Source organism: Chenopodium album, chromosome 17 (genome assembly GCF_948465745.1).
Source record: "Chenopodium album chromosome 17, dcCheAlbu1.1, whole genome shotgun sequence".
NCBI lineage: Eukaryota > Viridiplantae > Streptophyta > Magnoliopsida > Caryophyllales > Amaranthaceae > Chenopodium > Chenopodium album.
The window spans coordinates 25,124,574-25,142,746 of NC_137850.1; the positions used below are offsets into that span (position 1 = coordinate 25,124,574).

An 18,173-nucleotide genomic window follows, 5' to 3' on the forward strand; every position below is an offset into this window, starting at 1 on the left:
AGCCGGCACCGGTGTGATGGAGGGTTGGCGATAGTGGTTGGGGGCACCTGAAGTGGGTGGATGGTGGTAAAGAGGGTTGCCGTGGGTTGGGGGATCCAGAAGCAGGTGGCTGGGTTTTTTTAAATTTTGTTTTGTTTTTAAATTTATTTTCAACCAATCATGTGGCGCCACGTGTCATGAAACCTGATACAATCGATTGAATGACCAGTTGGGATCGTTTTAAGCGAATAACCCTTGAAGTTCGGATTATTTAAAAATAATCCAAAGTTGGGATTATTTTTATCAATTTTTTCCCATATATTATTCTAGTCGTAAAAATAAATTTGTAAATGGTGTATCTGAACAAGTGATACTTGAACCCGAAATCTCCATTAAACGACATCAAGCTGCTCACCAAGCCACTTGAGCCAACCCTTGTTGGTTAGATTCCTCTATCTTAGTGTGCCTTTGCATTCCTTTGACAAAATGCTTTTACTCTATCAAGACCTTCTTCAAGAACCGATGGATCAAGTGCAAAAGTTATACGAAGCCAATTTTCCATTCCAACAGTAGAACCTATTCATAAACATTACAATAGATCATCATAAATTTCTTAGTATCTTAGCTCATGGTTATTAAAAAAATTGGTTGCCTAAAAGAAGAACCAAAATAGAAAAGGAATCTTTTACAATTTATTTAATTTTTTGAAAAATTCCGTGATTTTGAACTAAAAATAAAGTGTTTAAGAGTCCAATATGGGTAATTAAGGTGAAATGATTAGCCCATGTAACTAGGGGTATACATAAAATACCCTGGACAGGAAATAGGACCCGAACCAGACCGACATATTCAGGTCCATTGTCGGTCCGCGTAAACCGGTCTAGGTCCAATCCGAGTCAGGCCGGTGTTCACCCCGGGCGTACATAAAATACCCAGGATCGGAAACTGGACCGGCTGATTCAGGTTCATTACCGGTCCGCGTAACCCGGTCCAAGTCCAATCCGGTTCAAGTCTAATCTGGTTCAAGTCTGGACCGGTGTTCACCCCATTGTAGTTTTAGACATAAATGATTAAGAATTTAAGATAATGAATACTACCTCCGGTAACTTTTAGTTGCAACTTTGGGGTGTTATTTGTGAGATATAAAATATTCCAAAGTTGCAAGTAAAAGTTAACGGAGGTAGTAAATAATACGTCACAACTTATAAAAATTAGACAAGTACTATGAAAGAGGAAGGAACAGTAAAACAAGTGACAATTAGCAGGAAGAGAATTTATATCTAAAGCTTGACCATATCATACCAGGTAAAATGATCACTTTCTCCTGTTTAGCAAGCTTTAAGCAAAAATCAGCATCATCTAATATGCCATCAAGCATAAACACATTTAACTTGACCTGCAATTGAAAATGAGGTTGTTTGTTAAGAATCATCAACTCAAGGTTTCGAGAAATCATACACGAACAATATGATTTACTAACCATTATGAACATGGATCCTTCCGGCTTACTCGGACATGTAATGCAAGGGATCTCCCTGAGCTTTTTATAGATAATATCTGCATCTTGTCGAAGCACATCAATACATTTTGAAAAGAACTCTTGTTTTGTATTTTGAAGGATTTGAGGAACTGCCGCCTGATCAAATCACAATCCTTGTTATGCTCAAGTGACAATAGTCATCATTTATCAAATTTCTGTCTAGTATATTATTTAAACAATTGAACATTGAAACAGACAATTCAAAGGCTATTCATTTATGTGATGATTATCACTTTTGTTACGGGTAGAATCCAGAATTTTGTACAATAAGCAAGAATTTTGTCAATAAACAAAAGGCTAGTCAATTAATGAAGGATACAACTGATATGAGTTAGAAATTAGCTTCAGCTAGATCACAGACATTATTAGGAATGTTGTGTAAGTGTGTAACATCTGTTTTTTAAATTACAAAGTTGCTGATATGTTTGGTTTCATAGATAGGGAGGATTATAAATATTCAGATTTTACATATGCAAGAACTTGATTAACTAGTACTCAACTACTCAAGTCATACCATACCTTAAGAAACAAGTCTATTACCTTACACTCAAATCCCATAGAAACATACAAGTGTCTAGGAAACTAATCAAATAACATATTCACATTTCTTTTAATCTTTGTGATTAGCCTGCAAGGATAGTGATGTAGAAAGTTGTCAAACTCTACCCTAGGTGCTATGGTAATACCTAACTGCTGTTTCGAAGATCTAATTAACTGAATGGAATGACATCTATTAAGTTCTGAACTTTCTTAGCTATAGAAAATGCTAATGAATCATGAAATGAAAAATACTCGATCATATTAATAGCCAATAGGGGAAAAAATGATAGGAGGGGCAAACCTGAATGAATGTAGCAGGTTCAGGACTTATGCTGATAAAGTCTCTAACGCGCTTTGTAAACTGACAAGAAAAAATAAAACAAAAGAAAATAAGACATAAAGTACAATTCAGATCATCAATATTTAGAAGCTCCAACAATTTGCCAAGATTACTTCATGAACATGTTATACAGATTAAAAGTCATAGACCAAGGAATTCTGTTTTGCATAATACTCTACACTGGTGTGTGCTTTAAACCTCTGTCAAAGTGATCATGAGCAGAGTATATTTTTAAATGGACTAATTTGCCATCCTTGATTCATTAATACAAGTAATTACTGGAAGATCAGAATTCTGAAATAAAATACTACATGAGAGTAGAAGATTCAAATCAAATTTGCCAATATATAATGAAGAGAAAAGGTCTGGAACGAACAAGATAGAAGAGGAGACAACCTGAGATTTTTGTAGGAAGCCAGTTGGGTCAGTTGTGACAAGCCAGCCAAGTCTCCAGCCAGGAACAAGCCACCTCTTAGAGAGAGATCCCACTGTAAGCATAGGCACAATGGACGCAAATTCTCCCATTCGAACGAAGGGATTCGTACCAAAAGTGATGTGTTCATACACTTCGTCAGCAATCACAAGTAACCCAAGCTTTCTTGCAGTTTCTGCTACCTAAACAAAAGAAAACAAGATATTAAGTGACGCATTATGGGCTTATGGCTTCTGTTGGGAAAGTACTGTGTTATTGTGCTATGCGTCAAATCCACCACATAGATTTTTGAATGGAGATATCGAAACATGTCACTTAAGTCATAGTAAGTAGCACAAGAATGCAATCAGTTTTGATCAAAAGTGCACACCTTCTGTAAATGTTGGCGAGTGTAGACACTTCCACTAGGATTTCCAGGATTAATCACGACAATGGCAACAGTATTGCTATCCGCTAGAGCTTCAACTGAGTCAATGTCAACTTCCCATCCTCTTTCTGGGAGAAGATCATATTGCTGGACTTTAAGGCCTGTATATGCAGCTGCTGCATCATACATAGCGAAAGTTGGCTTGGGTAGTAGGATGTTTGAACCAGGAGTAGCAAGAGAAGTTATTGCCAGCTGAATTGCCTGTTTGCAACCAGCAGTTAGGTGAATGTCATCTGCTGATAGTTTGTAAGGAAGATCTTTCGAAATGTAGTCTGCTACTGCCCTGCAATAAAATGACCGATGATTCTAAGCAATTTTACAAAAGCTCAATTATGTAACCATGGCCACCATAATCTATTGATCAAGACCACAAATTCTATAATTATAGTCCACAGTATTAAATTAGAAAATTTTGTAATATAAAAAAAATCAGTTGCTCATATGGTCATATCTCCACTTCTCCTTGTTAAAGTTAGTGCTTCAAAGTAATTAGTTATTAAGTCTTAGGCCCTGTTCTTTTGAGCTTTTGGGCAGAGCAGAGCAGAGCAGGAGTCAGTAGAGAAGAGCAGATTAAATTTCAGTAGAGCAGAGCAGAGCAAATTTCAGGATAGCAGAGCAAAGCCGAGCCGAGTAGAGCAGATTTCAACATTATTATTAATACTATTATTAATGTTGTTGTTATTATTATTATTATTATTATTACTATTATTATTATTATTATTATTAATACTATTATTTGTTATGAAATATATATTTGTGGATGCCCATTATACCCTTGTATCATTCCAGAACTTTCTAGATTTTAGGGTTTATTATTCTCCAAGCAAACCCTATCAATTATATTGTATCTATATATATATCTATACCTCCATTATATTATATGAAATACAAGTAGAACATACAGATTAATTCTCTCTCAATCTTCTCTCCTATTCCCTTTATTTTATAACACGTTATCAGCACCAAAGCTCTACGCGAATTGTTTAATTTAGATCCGAATTAAAGGTACGCATATACTATCAAATTGCTTTAGGTAAATAATTATATGTACAGGCGAACATGAATTATTTTTGGATTTTAATTACCACTGACTCGATAAATATTAGTATATGCAATTCATTCCTTTGTCACCGCTTATGTTTATTTGAATTGGATTGAATTGGTTAAATATTATCTTTTGTTTTTATATGACTTTTTATTAGTATAGATTTTTGTATCATGATCGGCAAATACCATCAATGGTTTTGAGTTATTTATTGAATGTAATGATATTGGACTTATTTATCAGTTCAAGTCCCCTGCTTATTATGTTGATCGGTCAATTACCTAATTTATCCCTTTATTAACGAATTATGCAAATAGCAAATTACTTTTCTTTGCTAACCTATTTGCTTTGTGTTGTAGTTGAATGATAAATTATTACGAAGTATTACTTTTCTCTATAATTAACTTGATATATCCTAAGTTCGTGTGTATGCAATTGCATAATTGTTGGTTTACATAATCTCTCACGATATTCCACTACCTTAATTTTTACGAATTTTGGTGGTTTTGATGTGTGAATAATAAATTAATTAATCAATCTTATAAGAATTAATTAATAGATCGTAAAATATATGAGCATGTGTTATGGTACCGTAAGGTATATTGTGTTATGTACTGGTAGTTTATCTTGCAATCTAACTTGGTCATCATGCATCCGACGATGGTTAAAAAAAAAATTAAAGAAACAAAAGATAGTGGAGATTGGAGAACTATTTCTCATCATTTTGCCAAGTATTACCAGACTTCATGCATATTACTTTTGTTAATTATATTGAGTACGTGTACAATGCTTTGTTTTCATAATTCATTAAATTGGTGTAGGTAGATTATCATGGGTTCAAGTTAGCATGAATCAGTTTAATTTTCATGACTACCCATGAATTTTATGAAATGCTCCATATTGAGTTATCCAATTAATTACGCTTAATTTGTTATATCAGTGTTATCTTTAAACATGTGATTATTTATATTAAACTGATTATTTGTGCGAGTTCCGGTTTTATTATTGGTTAATCCTAGAAATTGAACTGCATGCTTTACAATTTGTTTTTGGTGAAGGTTTACTATGTATTTCGTAAGATTTTGGTTTTATCGGTTTGTGTGAGATCTTGTATTGACTTTGTGTGTCATGATTTAAATAATAAAATTATGGTCTTAGTGGTTTTTAATATTATATTTGTTTTAATTGAATGTTTACTTCACTGCTTTCTCTAAGCAAAGATGTCGAACTATGAAGTCAATCATACTAAGAATTAATTTTCATATCTTTTGTTTGTTAATATATATTATTTGGTTAACCAAATTGGATCTTTTATTCTTATGATAGCATGGGGGTTTAATTTCGAGTGAATCAAAGTGAATCAATATGAGCACTTTATTAGTGTTAATCTTCTATTCGCATTATGTTTATTGTCTATAAGTAAACCCATAGAGGTAACAATATATGTTGATTACATAAAGCCCAAAAACGATGCTTACTTATGGCAATTTCTCCACTCGTGATCTTGTTGCATACAAGATTTGTCTTAAAAAAAAAAAAAAAAAAAAAAAAAAAAAAAAAAAAAAAAAAAACAATAGATAGGATTAGCCGATTGGATATTTGACCCTAAAAAGTCTAAATTGGCTATTGTCATTTTATTTTTTGAAGGAACTATTATCATTTTAAATAAGGCAGTATTTATATTATATTGTGCCAATATTGGTGTGAAGACCTATGTGTACGTGGTTGTCATGTATTTCTGATCTTGATGCTATGCTTTGTTATCCTTGTATAATGATCTACTTGTAATTTTTGAAGCTTATAAATTACTTATACTTTTATGATTGTGAAGATTTATATATATAATGATGTCATATTTTTATTAGCCACGTGAATGTTTGTTCGATCTCAATTCATGCTAGCTAGCACTTGTTTGAAGATAAATTTGACCACAATCATGTGTTGTGTTAATTATATATGAAAGGAGTTCATTGATGAATTATAACTTTGTAATGATTATGTCTATTACATGAGATACTACTAATACACTAATTGCATACTCATTTTCATATATGGGTTGTAAGTTCTAGATATTGTTCATGTACATATGTATCATAATTGACTTTATTAACATGATCATATGATTTGTACAACTATCATGATTTTAGTATGAATATGTTGATTGATGTCTGATTAAATTCATGTACCTACTTGAAGTTGGATTATTGAAAGTAAATTAAACATGATTGCACAATATTTATTTGAACAAGAGATAGATGACATTGTGAAAAACATAATTGCAAAAATATGTTTTGTATTTATTATGCCCATACTTATATAGATTAATAAAATTGGGCAAGAGTTACGAGTAAGAGTTTATAAGAATAATATTATTATGCTTGATACATGCATTGCTAAAAGAATTTATGCCTTAAAAGGTAGAAAAGATTTAAAGATTGTTGGGTTATTTTTATACCCCCATATGCAAGGATTAGGGGGAGATAGTGTTTATTCCATTGTTTTTATGTAATCCTTGCACATAAATAATTAAATGTGTTGATGGTTAGTTTGGTACATATACACTAGCCTAAATATCAATTATTTATTTAATAGAGGTGGCCACATGATAATCAAATATTTAGAATGATACCATCTTGAAGATGGATATGAATAAATGTCATTACTTACAAACTAGCTATAAATATACATATTAAGTTGATGTCCTAGAAGGACAAGATCAGTTGCTATTGAAACTAGCACACCTGAAGTGCGGTAAGCCAAAGGGTTACAATGATAAGAATCCTTTAAAGAGGAAAGGAGCAATAATTGACAATGGCAAATTTGAGAAAGTGACACATTTTGATGCATCTCCTAAAGAGATCGATTATTTCTAGTACATTAAAATGTATTATGGTTATATAAAGTACTCTAGAAGAGTATAAAATGTTGTCCAACAAGATTAGCATGTATCAAGATTACAAGCAATGCTCTAGTGGCATATGAGTATTAGTTAATTGTCTTGCCAATTGTAGAAAGAAACACATTGGTGTACTTATATCACATCATATTCATGGCCATGCATAAAGTACTCTAATAAGGTGATCACCAATATTATAAAACTGACCATAATTTAAATACTAAAGGAAATGTGATTGGATGTGATAATTAAATTAGGCCATCCGGGTTTAATAATTACCCGTTATGGAAACCTGAAGTTTCATTTGATAATGTGCTGACGCTCTCTCAATGTTAAATATATGAAATGAATTGAATGGCAAGACATAACATTGAGATTGAGCTACATTTGGATTGTGATTCATAATAATTTGTATATATGAAAATTTCAAGGGTTAATAAGTTTTGATTTCTTATATAAAAGAGTAATGGGTGACCAGAAGTTCACCAAAATAACTTATATATATTATTGTCAACTATATATTAGGTGACCAGAAACTCACCAAATACACTATTTAAGTCTTTAAAGATCCAGAAGATCACCACCTAGTAGAATTACAAGCAAGTGATTTATGCTTGTATAACAATTCTTTTGATTGGGGCTATTATATGTCAGCACATAAGAAATTGGAAAAGAAGAAAAAGAAAAACGTACAACTGCACAAACACATGTCTCCCCATTGACATTGTTCTTCCAGAAGATATAATGAAAAGGGTAATAATAGATACATATGCAATGTAAAGTTAATGAAGAAATGATTCTTTATTGAAATTGTTCTTCAAAAGAGATAGAACTTGTTTAATTAATACAAATCTTTTGAGAAATAAATTTTGATTGTGATTTTCTTAATGAAGTGAATTTTATTAACGCAAATTTATCTACTAAGTTGGTATATAATAAGACGCCCCTATAAATGAGATATTTTACCAACTTAGGGGGAGAAGAACGAATTAGCAAAAGTTGGAATTAAATAAATAAAGAATATTTATGATCCCTATAATGGTAGTTTGAAAAGTTATGTGTCAACTTTTGTCTATATATTATCAAGATATGTTGCACATTTATGATTTGATTTGTATTCAGTTATGACTCATGTTGCATAGCGTTGAAGATACATTTTGGTCATATTATGTGTATACATTGAGATAAAATCTTGCTAATTGTACTTGAATCACTACACCTGAAGTGTAGGTTGTATATGATCGGTTCCAAAATAAAGATATGTTTAATAGATATAATATTTGGCAAGATAGTGCAGTTAACACTAATGGTGTAATAGTATATAAATACCATAGTGAATGAAATACCCTAAAAGTGGTATAGATATCTGAATTATTATAATAGATGGCCTATGATGTAAGAAAAAATTATGATGGTACCAATGAGAAATGTATTCAGATATCATTATCAAAATAGCATGCAAATTAAATTGTACCTTGAGCAATAATATGATGATACCGGTATATGATGGAACCGATAAATAATGCATGTGCATGATATAATGGACTAAGTGAATAAGGGATCTGGAATATATGTCCATTTTAATGTCGACATAATGATAATAATAAAAGTTTATCATGGACCAGAAGTCCAAAGAAATATGGATTTTTTAAAATCCACACTGTACAGTGTCTTGCATTATTTCGAGTCTTATTTATATTCATATGCATGTGTGAGTCTTAGGTTATTGGATTATTCATTACATATGTTCGAAGTTGTAAATGCATTACTCACTGTATAATTTGTTAATTATGTTATCATATTTTTATATCTCATATTGCATGCATTAGTTCTATACAACAATTATGTTATATGTAAATGTTTGTGGTATGACGAGTTTATAATTATGATGAAGGCTTACAAGAAGGAATTTATACTTCGATGGGCTTATAATTGTGATAAAAGTTTATATATGTGATGATGATGATCCAATAGCATGTTATAAATCATGCATGAAAAGTTCCTGAAGAACTTACATACAATGTACTCAAATATCTAGCCCTTCAAATTCTATATTCTGAAAAATGACAATGTTGATGATATTGTTATCAAACTCATGAAGAGTTTTAATTTGATGACTAAGCTATTGAGATACCAACCTGAAGTTTAACCATGTGAGAGTTAATCGATATTGTACACATTGGAGAACTCTCGTATAAAATGCAAAATGTCTAAACAAGAATAGTGATGAGATATATAACAGTAAGAATAATCTTCTTATGGTCCAGAAGAACCATGAGTAAAAATAGTAATTACTTATGTTATTACTAATTCATATAAGCTTAGATAATGATATCAAGATATCACGAGTTGCCATAAATTATTATCAATATTTGATTACCAATAGCTACTTTTACGACCTCCAGAAGTAGATATAATTTTGATGGTAAGGCAACTTAAAACAAAAATGTTATACAAGATAGTGGTAAACGCAACATAGGTATTGTTCTCACAAGTATGGATAAATGAAGATGTCTTACAATGAAGATTTGAAGTTTCAAGTTTGATTTGGGAGGATCAACTATCAAGGAATGTTATTCAGCTACAAGTGTGAAGTTACTAAAGCATTGAATTCATTATCACATTGGAAGATCTCAAGTTATATATTCATCAGGGGGAGAAAATACGCGCTGCACTCTTTTTTCCTTAACCATGGTTTTGTCCCACATTGGGTTTTCCTGGTAAGGTTTTTAACGAGACAGCATATCAAGGCGTATAACGAAGAATGTTGTACTCTTTTTCCTTCATTAGGTTTTTATCCCACAGGGTTTTTCCTAATAAGGTTTTAACAAGGCACATTCTTAGATAATGGACATCCAAGGGGGAGTGTTATGAAATATATATTTGTGGATGCCCATTATACCCTTGTATCATTCCAGAACTTTCTAGATTTTAGGGTTTATTATTCTCCAAGCAAACCCTATCAATTATATTGTATCTATATATATATCTATACCTCCATTATATTATATGAAATACAAGTAGAACATACAGATTAATTCTCTCTCAATCTTCTCTCCTATTCCCTTTATTTTATAACATTATTATTATTATTATTATTATTATTATTATTAATGTTGTTATTGTTATTATCTATTATTATTAATACTATTATTAATGTTATTATTATTAATGTTGTTATTATTATTATCTATTATTATTAATACTATTATTAATGTTATTATTATTAATGTTGTTGTTATTATTATTATTATTACAATTACTATTACTATTACTATTACTAAGTGCATATATCATTGATTTAGATGAGTGAAAACATAAATATATGTATACCATATTTAACATATGTTAATAGTAGAAAGATAAAAGACAACGGTTTACTTATATTTATTTCACAAAAATTTTAAAATAAAATTATTTAATGAGTAATAATGATTTTACTTATAAATTTGTCTTAATCATATATTTTATACCCTAAATATAATAATGATATACGAGGTACTACTTGAAAACAACCTCTTTTTTTTTAATTCTTAAATAGTATGGAAAGATTTGAAAAATAATTCAACTCAATGAACTAACAATAATCAATACCCACATACATATAATGTTTATACACATTGTGATTCTAATATCAAATGTTTATAAAAGAAATTGTTATTAATTGTTACTATTATTATTTAATTTTTTGAAATAATTGTTATAATTATTAGAAATTATTAATTAATAATATTATTAAATATTAATTCTTAATAGTTTGAATTATTAAATATTAATAATGATAACTATTATTATTATTAATTATTATGATTAATAAATATTAATTATCATTAATATTAATAATTATTAAAATTATTTTATTAATAATTATTATAATTATTCAAAATAATAAATTATTATCATCAATACAATATTAATTATTATTATTATTGAATATTAATTAATATTATTGTTATTATTAATTATTATTTGAAAATAGAGTAGAGCAGAGCAGAGCAGAGCAGTGCAGGGAGAGCAGAGCAAATTTCTTTTGAGCAGAGCAGAGCAGAACAGAGCAGAGCAGATTTGATTTGAGCAAAGCAGAGTAGAGTAGAGCAGCTCTAAAGAACGGGGTCTTAGTCAGCAGGTTAATAAGTTTAGTAGTAGTAATAGTAGTAGTGAGCTACAATTATGGGCACTTGAACAACTAACCCAAGTAATTAGGTAGTGCAAGACTGCAAGCTACCTTGTTTTCACTTTGCTTTGTCAGTTACTTTTTAGCTTATAAAAGGCATGGATTCTTTCTAGTTTGATATGCAGTATTTTTTTTATTTCCAACGGTTTTCATTTGTACTTTGCATTCATATTTCCACAAAATTGGTGTTAGAGCCAATGATCTTGTAAGGCCTAAAATAATACAAATAAGGTTTGATAATGTATCAAAGATTTAGTAAATAACAAAGTAGGTAAGAGGAGAAAAAAAAAAAAAAAAAGGTTACTGATCTTGTATGGCCTAAAATAATGCAAATAAGGTTTGCGGGCGAATTAAGTTTAGTAAGAGCTTGATAATGTATTAATGATTTATTAAATAAAGTATGTAAGATGAGAGAAATAATATATATATATATATATATATATATATATATATATATATATATATATATATATATATATATATATATATATATACACTAAAAGACATACTAGTAATGACACAATGATACGTGTCATCTCCTGGTGTGTCTTTATTTATTTTTATTTTTTTAAAAAAAATTATAAAAAATTAGAGATATAGATACTATAAATCTTTTCTATAAATATAGTAACTATTTCTTAAAAAATGAAAATGATATGACATCGTTTTACAATATTTTTTTCTCAAGTTTTTTGTCAATTTTTCTAAGAAAATATTCTATGTATACATATAATATTATATTACTTTTTATTTACAAACATAAATATTTCCTCCATATATATTCTACTAAATATTCTTTCATATTATTCACACCTTTAATGTTAATGTAATATGAATATCTAGTGTACAAAAAAATATAATGATGAACTTAAAAAAATATAATGATGAACTAAAAAAAATACTCCGACTTGGTATAATTATGAATCATCAATCAATAACTAAATTAAAATATTAGAACAAATATTATTTTTTTTTATAGATTTATAATGATTACCTTTGCTAAAATTCTTAAAAATAGTTATTGTTGATAAAAAAAAAAATGACGTGACACATCATTATATAATATTTTCTTCGTCAAGTCTTCTAAGATTAAATTCCATATACAATGTTATAAGGAGTATTTTATTCTATTTTGCAAATATATTTCATCCACATATATTTAACTATATTCAGCCATATGTTTCCCCCACAATTTTTTTTTTTTTTTTTTGGTAAAGACTTCTTAGATAATACATTTTTTTTAAAAAAAAAATAAATAAATAAAAAAAAAACTCATAAAAATACTTCGTATTTAACAAGTTGCGCTACTTTGCAACCATATTTCTTCCATAACTGTTTAACTTAGTATTTTTCTATCTATCGTATATGGTAAGGAATATTTGCGAAAAATACTATTAATTTTTTTAATCTATTTGGAATTGAACTGCTATAAGAATATTTTTAGAAAACTTTTGAATGAAATTTAATACGTAGTACATAATTTTCTCATGGTTCATAAGATACAATCAATTGTTAAAAATACTTTGTTAATCATATAATCAACGTAACTAATAATGCTCAATTTTGTTAATCATATGCATACAAATTATTGTATTGTTAAAATACTTTGTTAGTCTTATGCATACAAATTTAATTGATCTTTATGTTTCTATATTGAAATAATAAAATCTTTGAAACGAAAAAATATTTAAGGTCTATTTTGATTTATAAATTAGTGGCCTATTTTTTTGAAAAATAACAAAGACCAAATTAGGTTAAATGACACTGGAAAAAAAATTATTTTAATTTTTGTATAATTTATGAATAATTCCCGTGCATTGCACGGGACCTATACTAGTATAATTATAAAAAGCAAAAGTTTTAACATCAAAGAAGTGTAGTAATAAAAAAAAATGTGATATTTTTCTAATTTAAAAACGAGGAAGTCCCAATTTATCAAGTTTACTTATTCAGTGGCAAAATTTTAAATAAATCAACCACAATGTCAAGTTAGCATGATATATTTTTTTAATTATATCAATGAATATGGGGTCCATATTTTATACGAAGTACAAAGCTGTTAATTTATTTACAACTTTATCATTTAACGTGATAAATTTGTATTTTCTTTTTAAATAGTATTTATAAAATAAAATACTCCCTTTATCCGCCATAATGTGTCCTCGTAAAATTAAAAAAAAAAAAGGAAAAAAAAAACCATAGTTACCCCTATAACACCAACATGGTAATGCCTATTAGGCTATTATCCTATTTCTCCTTATTATACTATTAAGTAAGCCTTGAACAACAAAGTAACCCTTTCATAACAGAGTAATCCCTATATTACTAACTATGTAACCCCTATAACCCTACAACACTAACGTGCCAACTATATGTAAAAGTTAATGATAATCTAATACTCATTTCTATAAAATTTTAAAATAATTAATTCCATTTAAAATATTATTTTTAAACAAGCCATGTATTACATTGTTAGATTAGTTTCAATATGCACATAAACTTATATTATTTATTTATTTATTTGTAATTACAGTTAACAAATACTTTATCCATATCAGAATAATTGACACAGTCAAACTTAATACAATGTCAATGTAGTTATTTGACCTTAAATACATATAATTAAATATCAATAAAAAATTATTAAAAGTTGATATTATGAAACTTTATATTGATATCTACATAACAATACATTTTAGATAATATGTTTTTTAATACGTTATTAAAAATTTATGGTAAACAAGTTAATATGTGAATAGTATAAAAAAAAAAAAAAAAGGTCTGATGTGTCAATTATTATGGGACGAGGGGAAGTATTTAATGATATTGATACAAATTAGTAAAATGTATGTTTTAAAGGTCGTTCAAAGTAAATGCTTTCATCTTATTTTCACTTATTTCATGTTTAATAAATTCAAATAAGACACCGTTCTCTTCACCTTAATTTTGCTGAACTGAAATTATTTTTACTGAACTTAAATTATTTTTGCTGAACTTAAATTATTTTTACTGAACTTAAATTAATTTTACTGAAATGAAATTATTTTTGCTGAAATGAAATTATTTTCACTGATTTTCTATTATAATTCTTCTTTAAGAAAACTAAATTTTACTGAACTGAACTTATTTTTACTGAAATGAAATTATTTTTACTGAACTGAAATTAATTTTACTGAACAGAACTTATTTTTACCGAACTGAAATTATTTTTAGGTAATATTATTTTTTTAAGGTGAAGAGAACAGGGCCTAAGTTCAGTTAAGTTCAAATAAGCTCAGTTGAAAAAAAAAATTAAAGAATTACTCAAATATAAATTACAACTAAAATAAGTTAAGTTAAGTTAAGTTCAAACAAGTGAAAATGAGGTGAATAGAGCACACCCTAAATGGGTGGGGTTTTGTAAAATCGGGTCAAGTCTATTACAAATTTAAATGATGTTAAATTATTGTGTATAAACAAATCAAGTAAAAAGCTAAATCAAATCTTTTTTTTTTTTTTTTTTGTCAAATAAAATTGGGGATTATTTTTTGACACACCTCTACAAGCAAAATAAATGAGGCACAATATTATGCCATGGTACGAGGGAGTAGTCACTAATATAATAATACTACGCACTAGTCAACTCAATAATACTCAATAATTCTTATTTTTTTTTGACAGCTAAAAAAAAAAAAAAAAAGTGTCATTTTCTTCACCCCTCTATCTACCACCGAATAGAGATCTATGTCAATTCGGGTAAACGAGTCGAGTTAGTGTGAGTCAGGTCAATTTGGATTAATGTCGTAAACTTATGCGGGTCGGGTTGGGTTATTCTTGGATTGAGTCTGGTCACGTTGGGTGATACATTTTATCATATTTGGGTCAGGTTTAGACCAGGTCAATAACAGGTCGGGTTACATTTGGGTCGGTTAAATAATAGATCGGGTTAAATTCAGGTTTTAACGGGTTAAAATGAGTTAAGATCATTCTCGAGTTCGAGTCGGGTTCGGTTCACGTTAAGAATTTGCATGTTATAATCGCGTCGGGTCATATTCGAGTTGGGGTCTCAAATACTAGGTTAATCTAGGTCTCGGGTTGATTTCAGGTTGGGTCATATCGGGTTCCGATATATTTTTCGGGTCAGTTTATGTATTGACGTTCACGTTTAATCATTAACTATTTCTTCATTTATTGTAAGTGAAATAATTTTCATATTCGAGCTAATAAGTTTAAACTACATTTTTTTCCTACTTATTTTAGAATAAATAATTTCATATAAATTCAAATAAGAGGTTGGATATTCTTGTATTTTGATACATAGTTGAAATATGACAACATTGATAAATCAAATATAAGGTGTTGACATTAATTTGGTTGTGCCAATTTAATACTCCATTCTTTATTATCAGTTTTATGATTCAAATTATAATCTCTCTCAATTAACTAGCTTCGTTAAGGGAAACATTTTAAAGCATTAATGTGCTAAACTAGATTACTAGCTATATTAGATAAGAGTATGAGAGTTAAAATATGTGTTGTGTGGGAAAGTTGATTAAGGGAATCAATGTGTAAGCAATGTTAAAGGTAGATTTGTCAATTTGAGCGTTTGGGTTGAGTTAGCTCGGTTTGGGTTAATTTGAATTAACTGCATTACAATTCAGGTCGGGTTATATTAGGTTTGGGTCATGTTAAAAATAGAGCGGGTTGAATTCGAGTCATATTAACAAAAAGTAGGATTGAATTCAGGCCGGGTTGAATTTGAGTCGGGTTAGTAACAGGTCGGGTTGATTTCGGCTTTTAACGGGTCAAAATGGGTTTGGATCGATCTCGGGTTTGGGTCGGGTTCAGTTCAGATCAATAATTGATGAGTTATGTTTGAGTCGGATCATGTTAGAATTTAGGCCACGAATCCTAAGGTTAACTCGAGTCTTGAGTTGGTTTCAAGTCGGGTCATATCGGATTCTGGTCATCAATTTTTTAGGCTCAAACAAGTTAAGTCATAATCGGGTTCGCATAAAATATTCGGGGCAGGTAAGCTTTTGAATTTTTGAAAGCTCTACCACCGAATCAACTTTACTAGAAAAAGAATACGTACGTAGTTGAATATACTTTCTTCAAGAGCAAAAATACAAATAAGAGTGCAAAACAGCAGACAATTGTAGAAAAAGCATTTTTCTTACTGTAGTATTCTTATCTTTTTATAAAAAAAAAATGTAATAAAAATAAAAAATTAAAGAAAAAACTGAATGAAAAGAGTAGTGTAAGTCATACTTTCTAGCGGGTGGGAGGCCGTAGGTGGTGGCGTAACAATTAGAGGTGGCGGAACGGAGAGTAGCAACAACAGCATCCTCGGCAGCGGCGGCGGTACGAAAGCATTGAAATGGCGAGGGGTCACCGTGACCCATCGGAACGAGTGTTCGCTCATCATTGGGGTCAATGTTTTCAAATAAAAATCCTAAAGCTATTCTCACGGTCAATGGTTTCTTCTTATCTCCTGAATCTACTTCTTCGTGTCTCTCCTCCTTGTTATATCTCCATAACATGCTTCCATTGTTTTCCATCTTGAGCTCTTTCAGTCTTTCTTGATTATTGAGTTTTTTCTCTATGTAAACGGATCTAAGGAGTGTATATATATTCTACATTTCTATGTCTATGTCAAACGAAGTAGGTAATGTGTCATGTTTTCTTATCAAATTATTAGTACAAACAAACAACTATTGCTGTCAATCGTGTTACTTTTTTGTTTTTATTTTTAAAAATCAATCGTGTCTACTTGAATAAAATATACTCCGTACTACTTTTGATCTTTTTAGTTGTATCACTTATATAATTGTATATAGTTATACGTAGTATATTTTTAGACAATTTTTGGTGTAGAGGGAAAATAAAATAAAAAGGGCTGATGTAATAAGAGAGAAATAATGAGAATTTATTAATTGAAGAAGAAAATGATGTATTTAAATTGAAACTTTCAATTTTAAAAAGTGATTCATCTGATGAAAAAACGTATTAAATACATTGTTGTTATTATGTTACAAAATACTCCCACTCAGTGGTGGATTTTGACAATTTTCTTATAGGGGCCAAATTACCTTAATATTATTAATTATATAAGTACCATAATATATATAGTAAAATATATTACCACCTTAATATTATTAATTATTATAAAATACAATAAAAATAAGATAATCATTAATATAATTCTATTTCATTAGTAATTAATCTTTAACACTACTTCCATAACTCATAACTTCAAAGGGTGGATAAAGGTATTATTTATTATGAATAATAAATAAAAGTCAAATAATAACTAAGTTCAATAGCTAAGACTCAAGTCTGGCACAAAAAAAATAAAATTAAGTGGAAATAAATAGGAAAAATACACTTTAATAATTCTAACTATGGGAAATTTACTTTTAATAATCTCAACTAAGCTTTATTATCTAATAATTCTAACTATGGTGTATGTTTGCCAACAATAGTCCCAACCGGTCAACACAAAGTCAATAACCTTTTATAACAGGTTAGCATGACACGTGTCAACACGTGATTGGTTCAAATTAAGAAAAAATAAAAAATAAAAAAATCTCAACCACCAACAACCACTGCCAAACCCTAACCCCACACATTAACACATCGGAAACCAGCCGGCCACCCTAACCACCGGAACTAGCCGGCCGGCCTTCTACAACCTTACTTAACCTAGGCCCGACCCCTGAGACCACCTACCCAGCCACCCCAATCCCAAAAACGAAACCTAGTTTCGTCGGACTTGCTGGTGGTTTTTAGGATCGGGATGGCTAAGTAGGCAGTTACG

At 29.5% G+C, this 18,173-nt stretch overlaps 1 protein-coding gene across 1 annotated transcript; it reads right to left on the minus strand.

The window, feature by feature from the left end:
- Positions 1-344: 344 nt before the first annotated feature.
- On the minus strand, positions 345-16,957 carry LOC145587706 (tyrosine aminotransferase-like). Its single transcript, XM_081644406.1, has 7 exons — positions 16,625-16,957; positions 3,203-3,542; positions 2,796-3,014; positions 2,361-2,420; positions 1,460-1,615; positions 1,282-1,375; positions 345-555 (listed from the first exon to the last, which is right to left on the minus strand). Exons 1-7 carry the CDS (start codon positions 16,912-16,914, stop codon positions 437-439), a joined length of 1,278 nt encoding a protein of 425 aa, XP_081500532.1. The 5' UTR covers positions 16,915-16,957; the 3' UTR covers positions 345-436.
- Between the last annotated feature and the right edge of the window lie 1,216 nt (positions 16,958-18,173).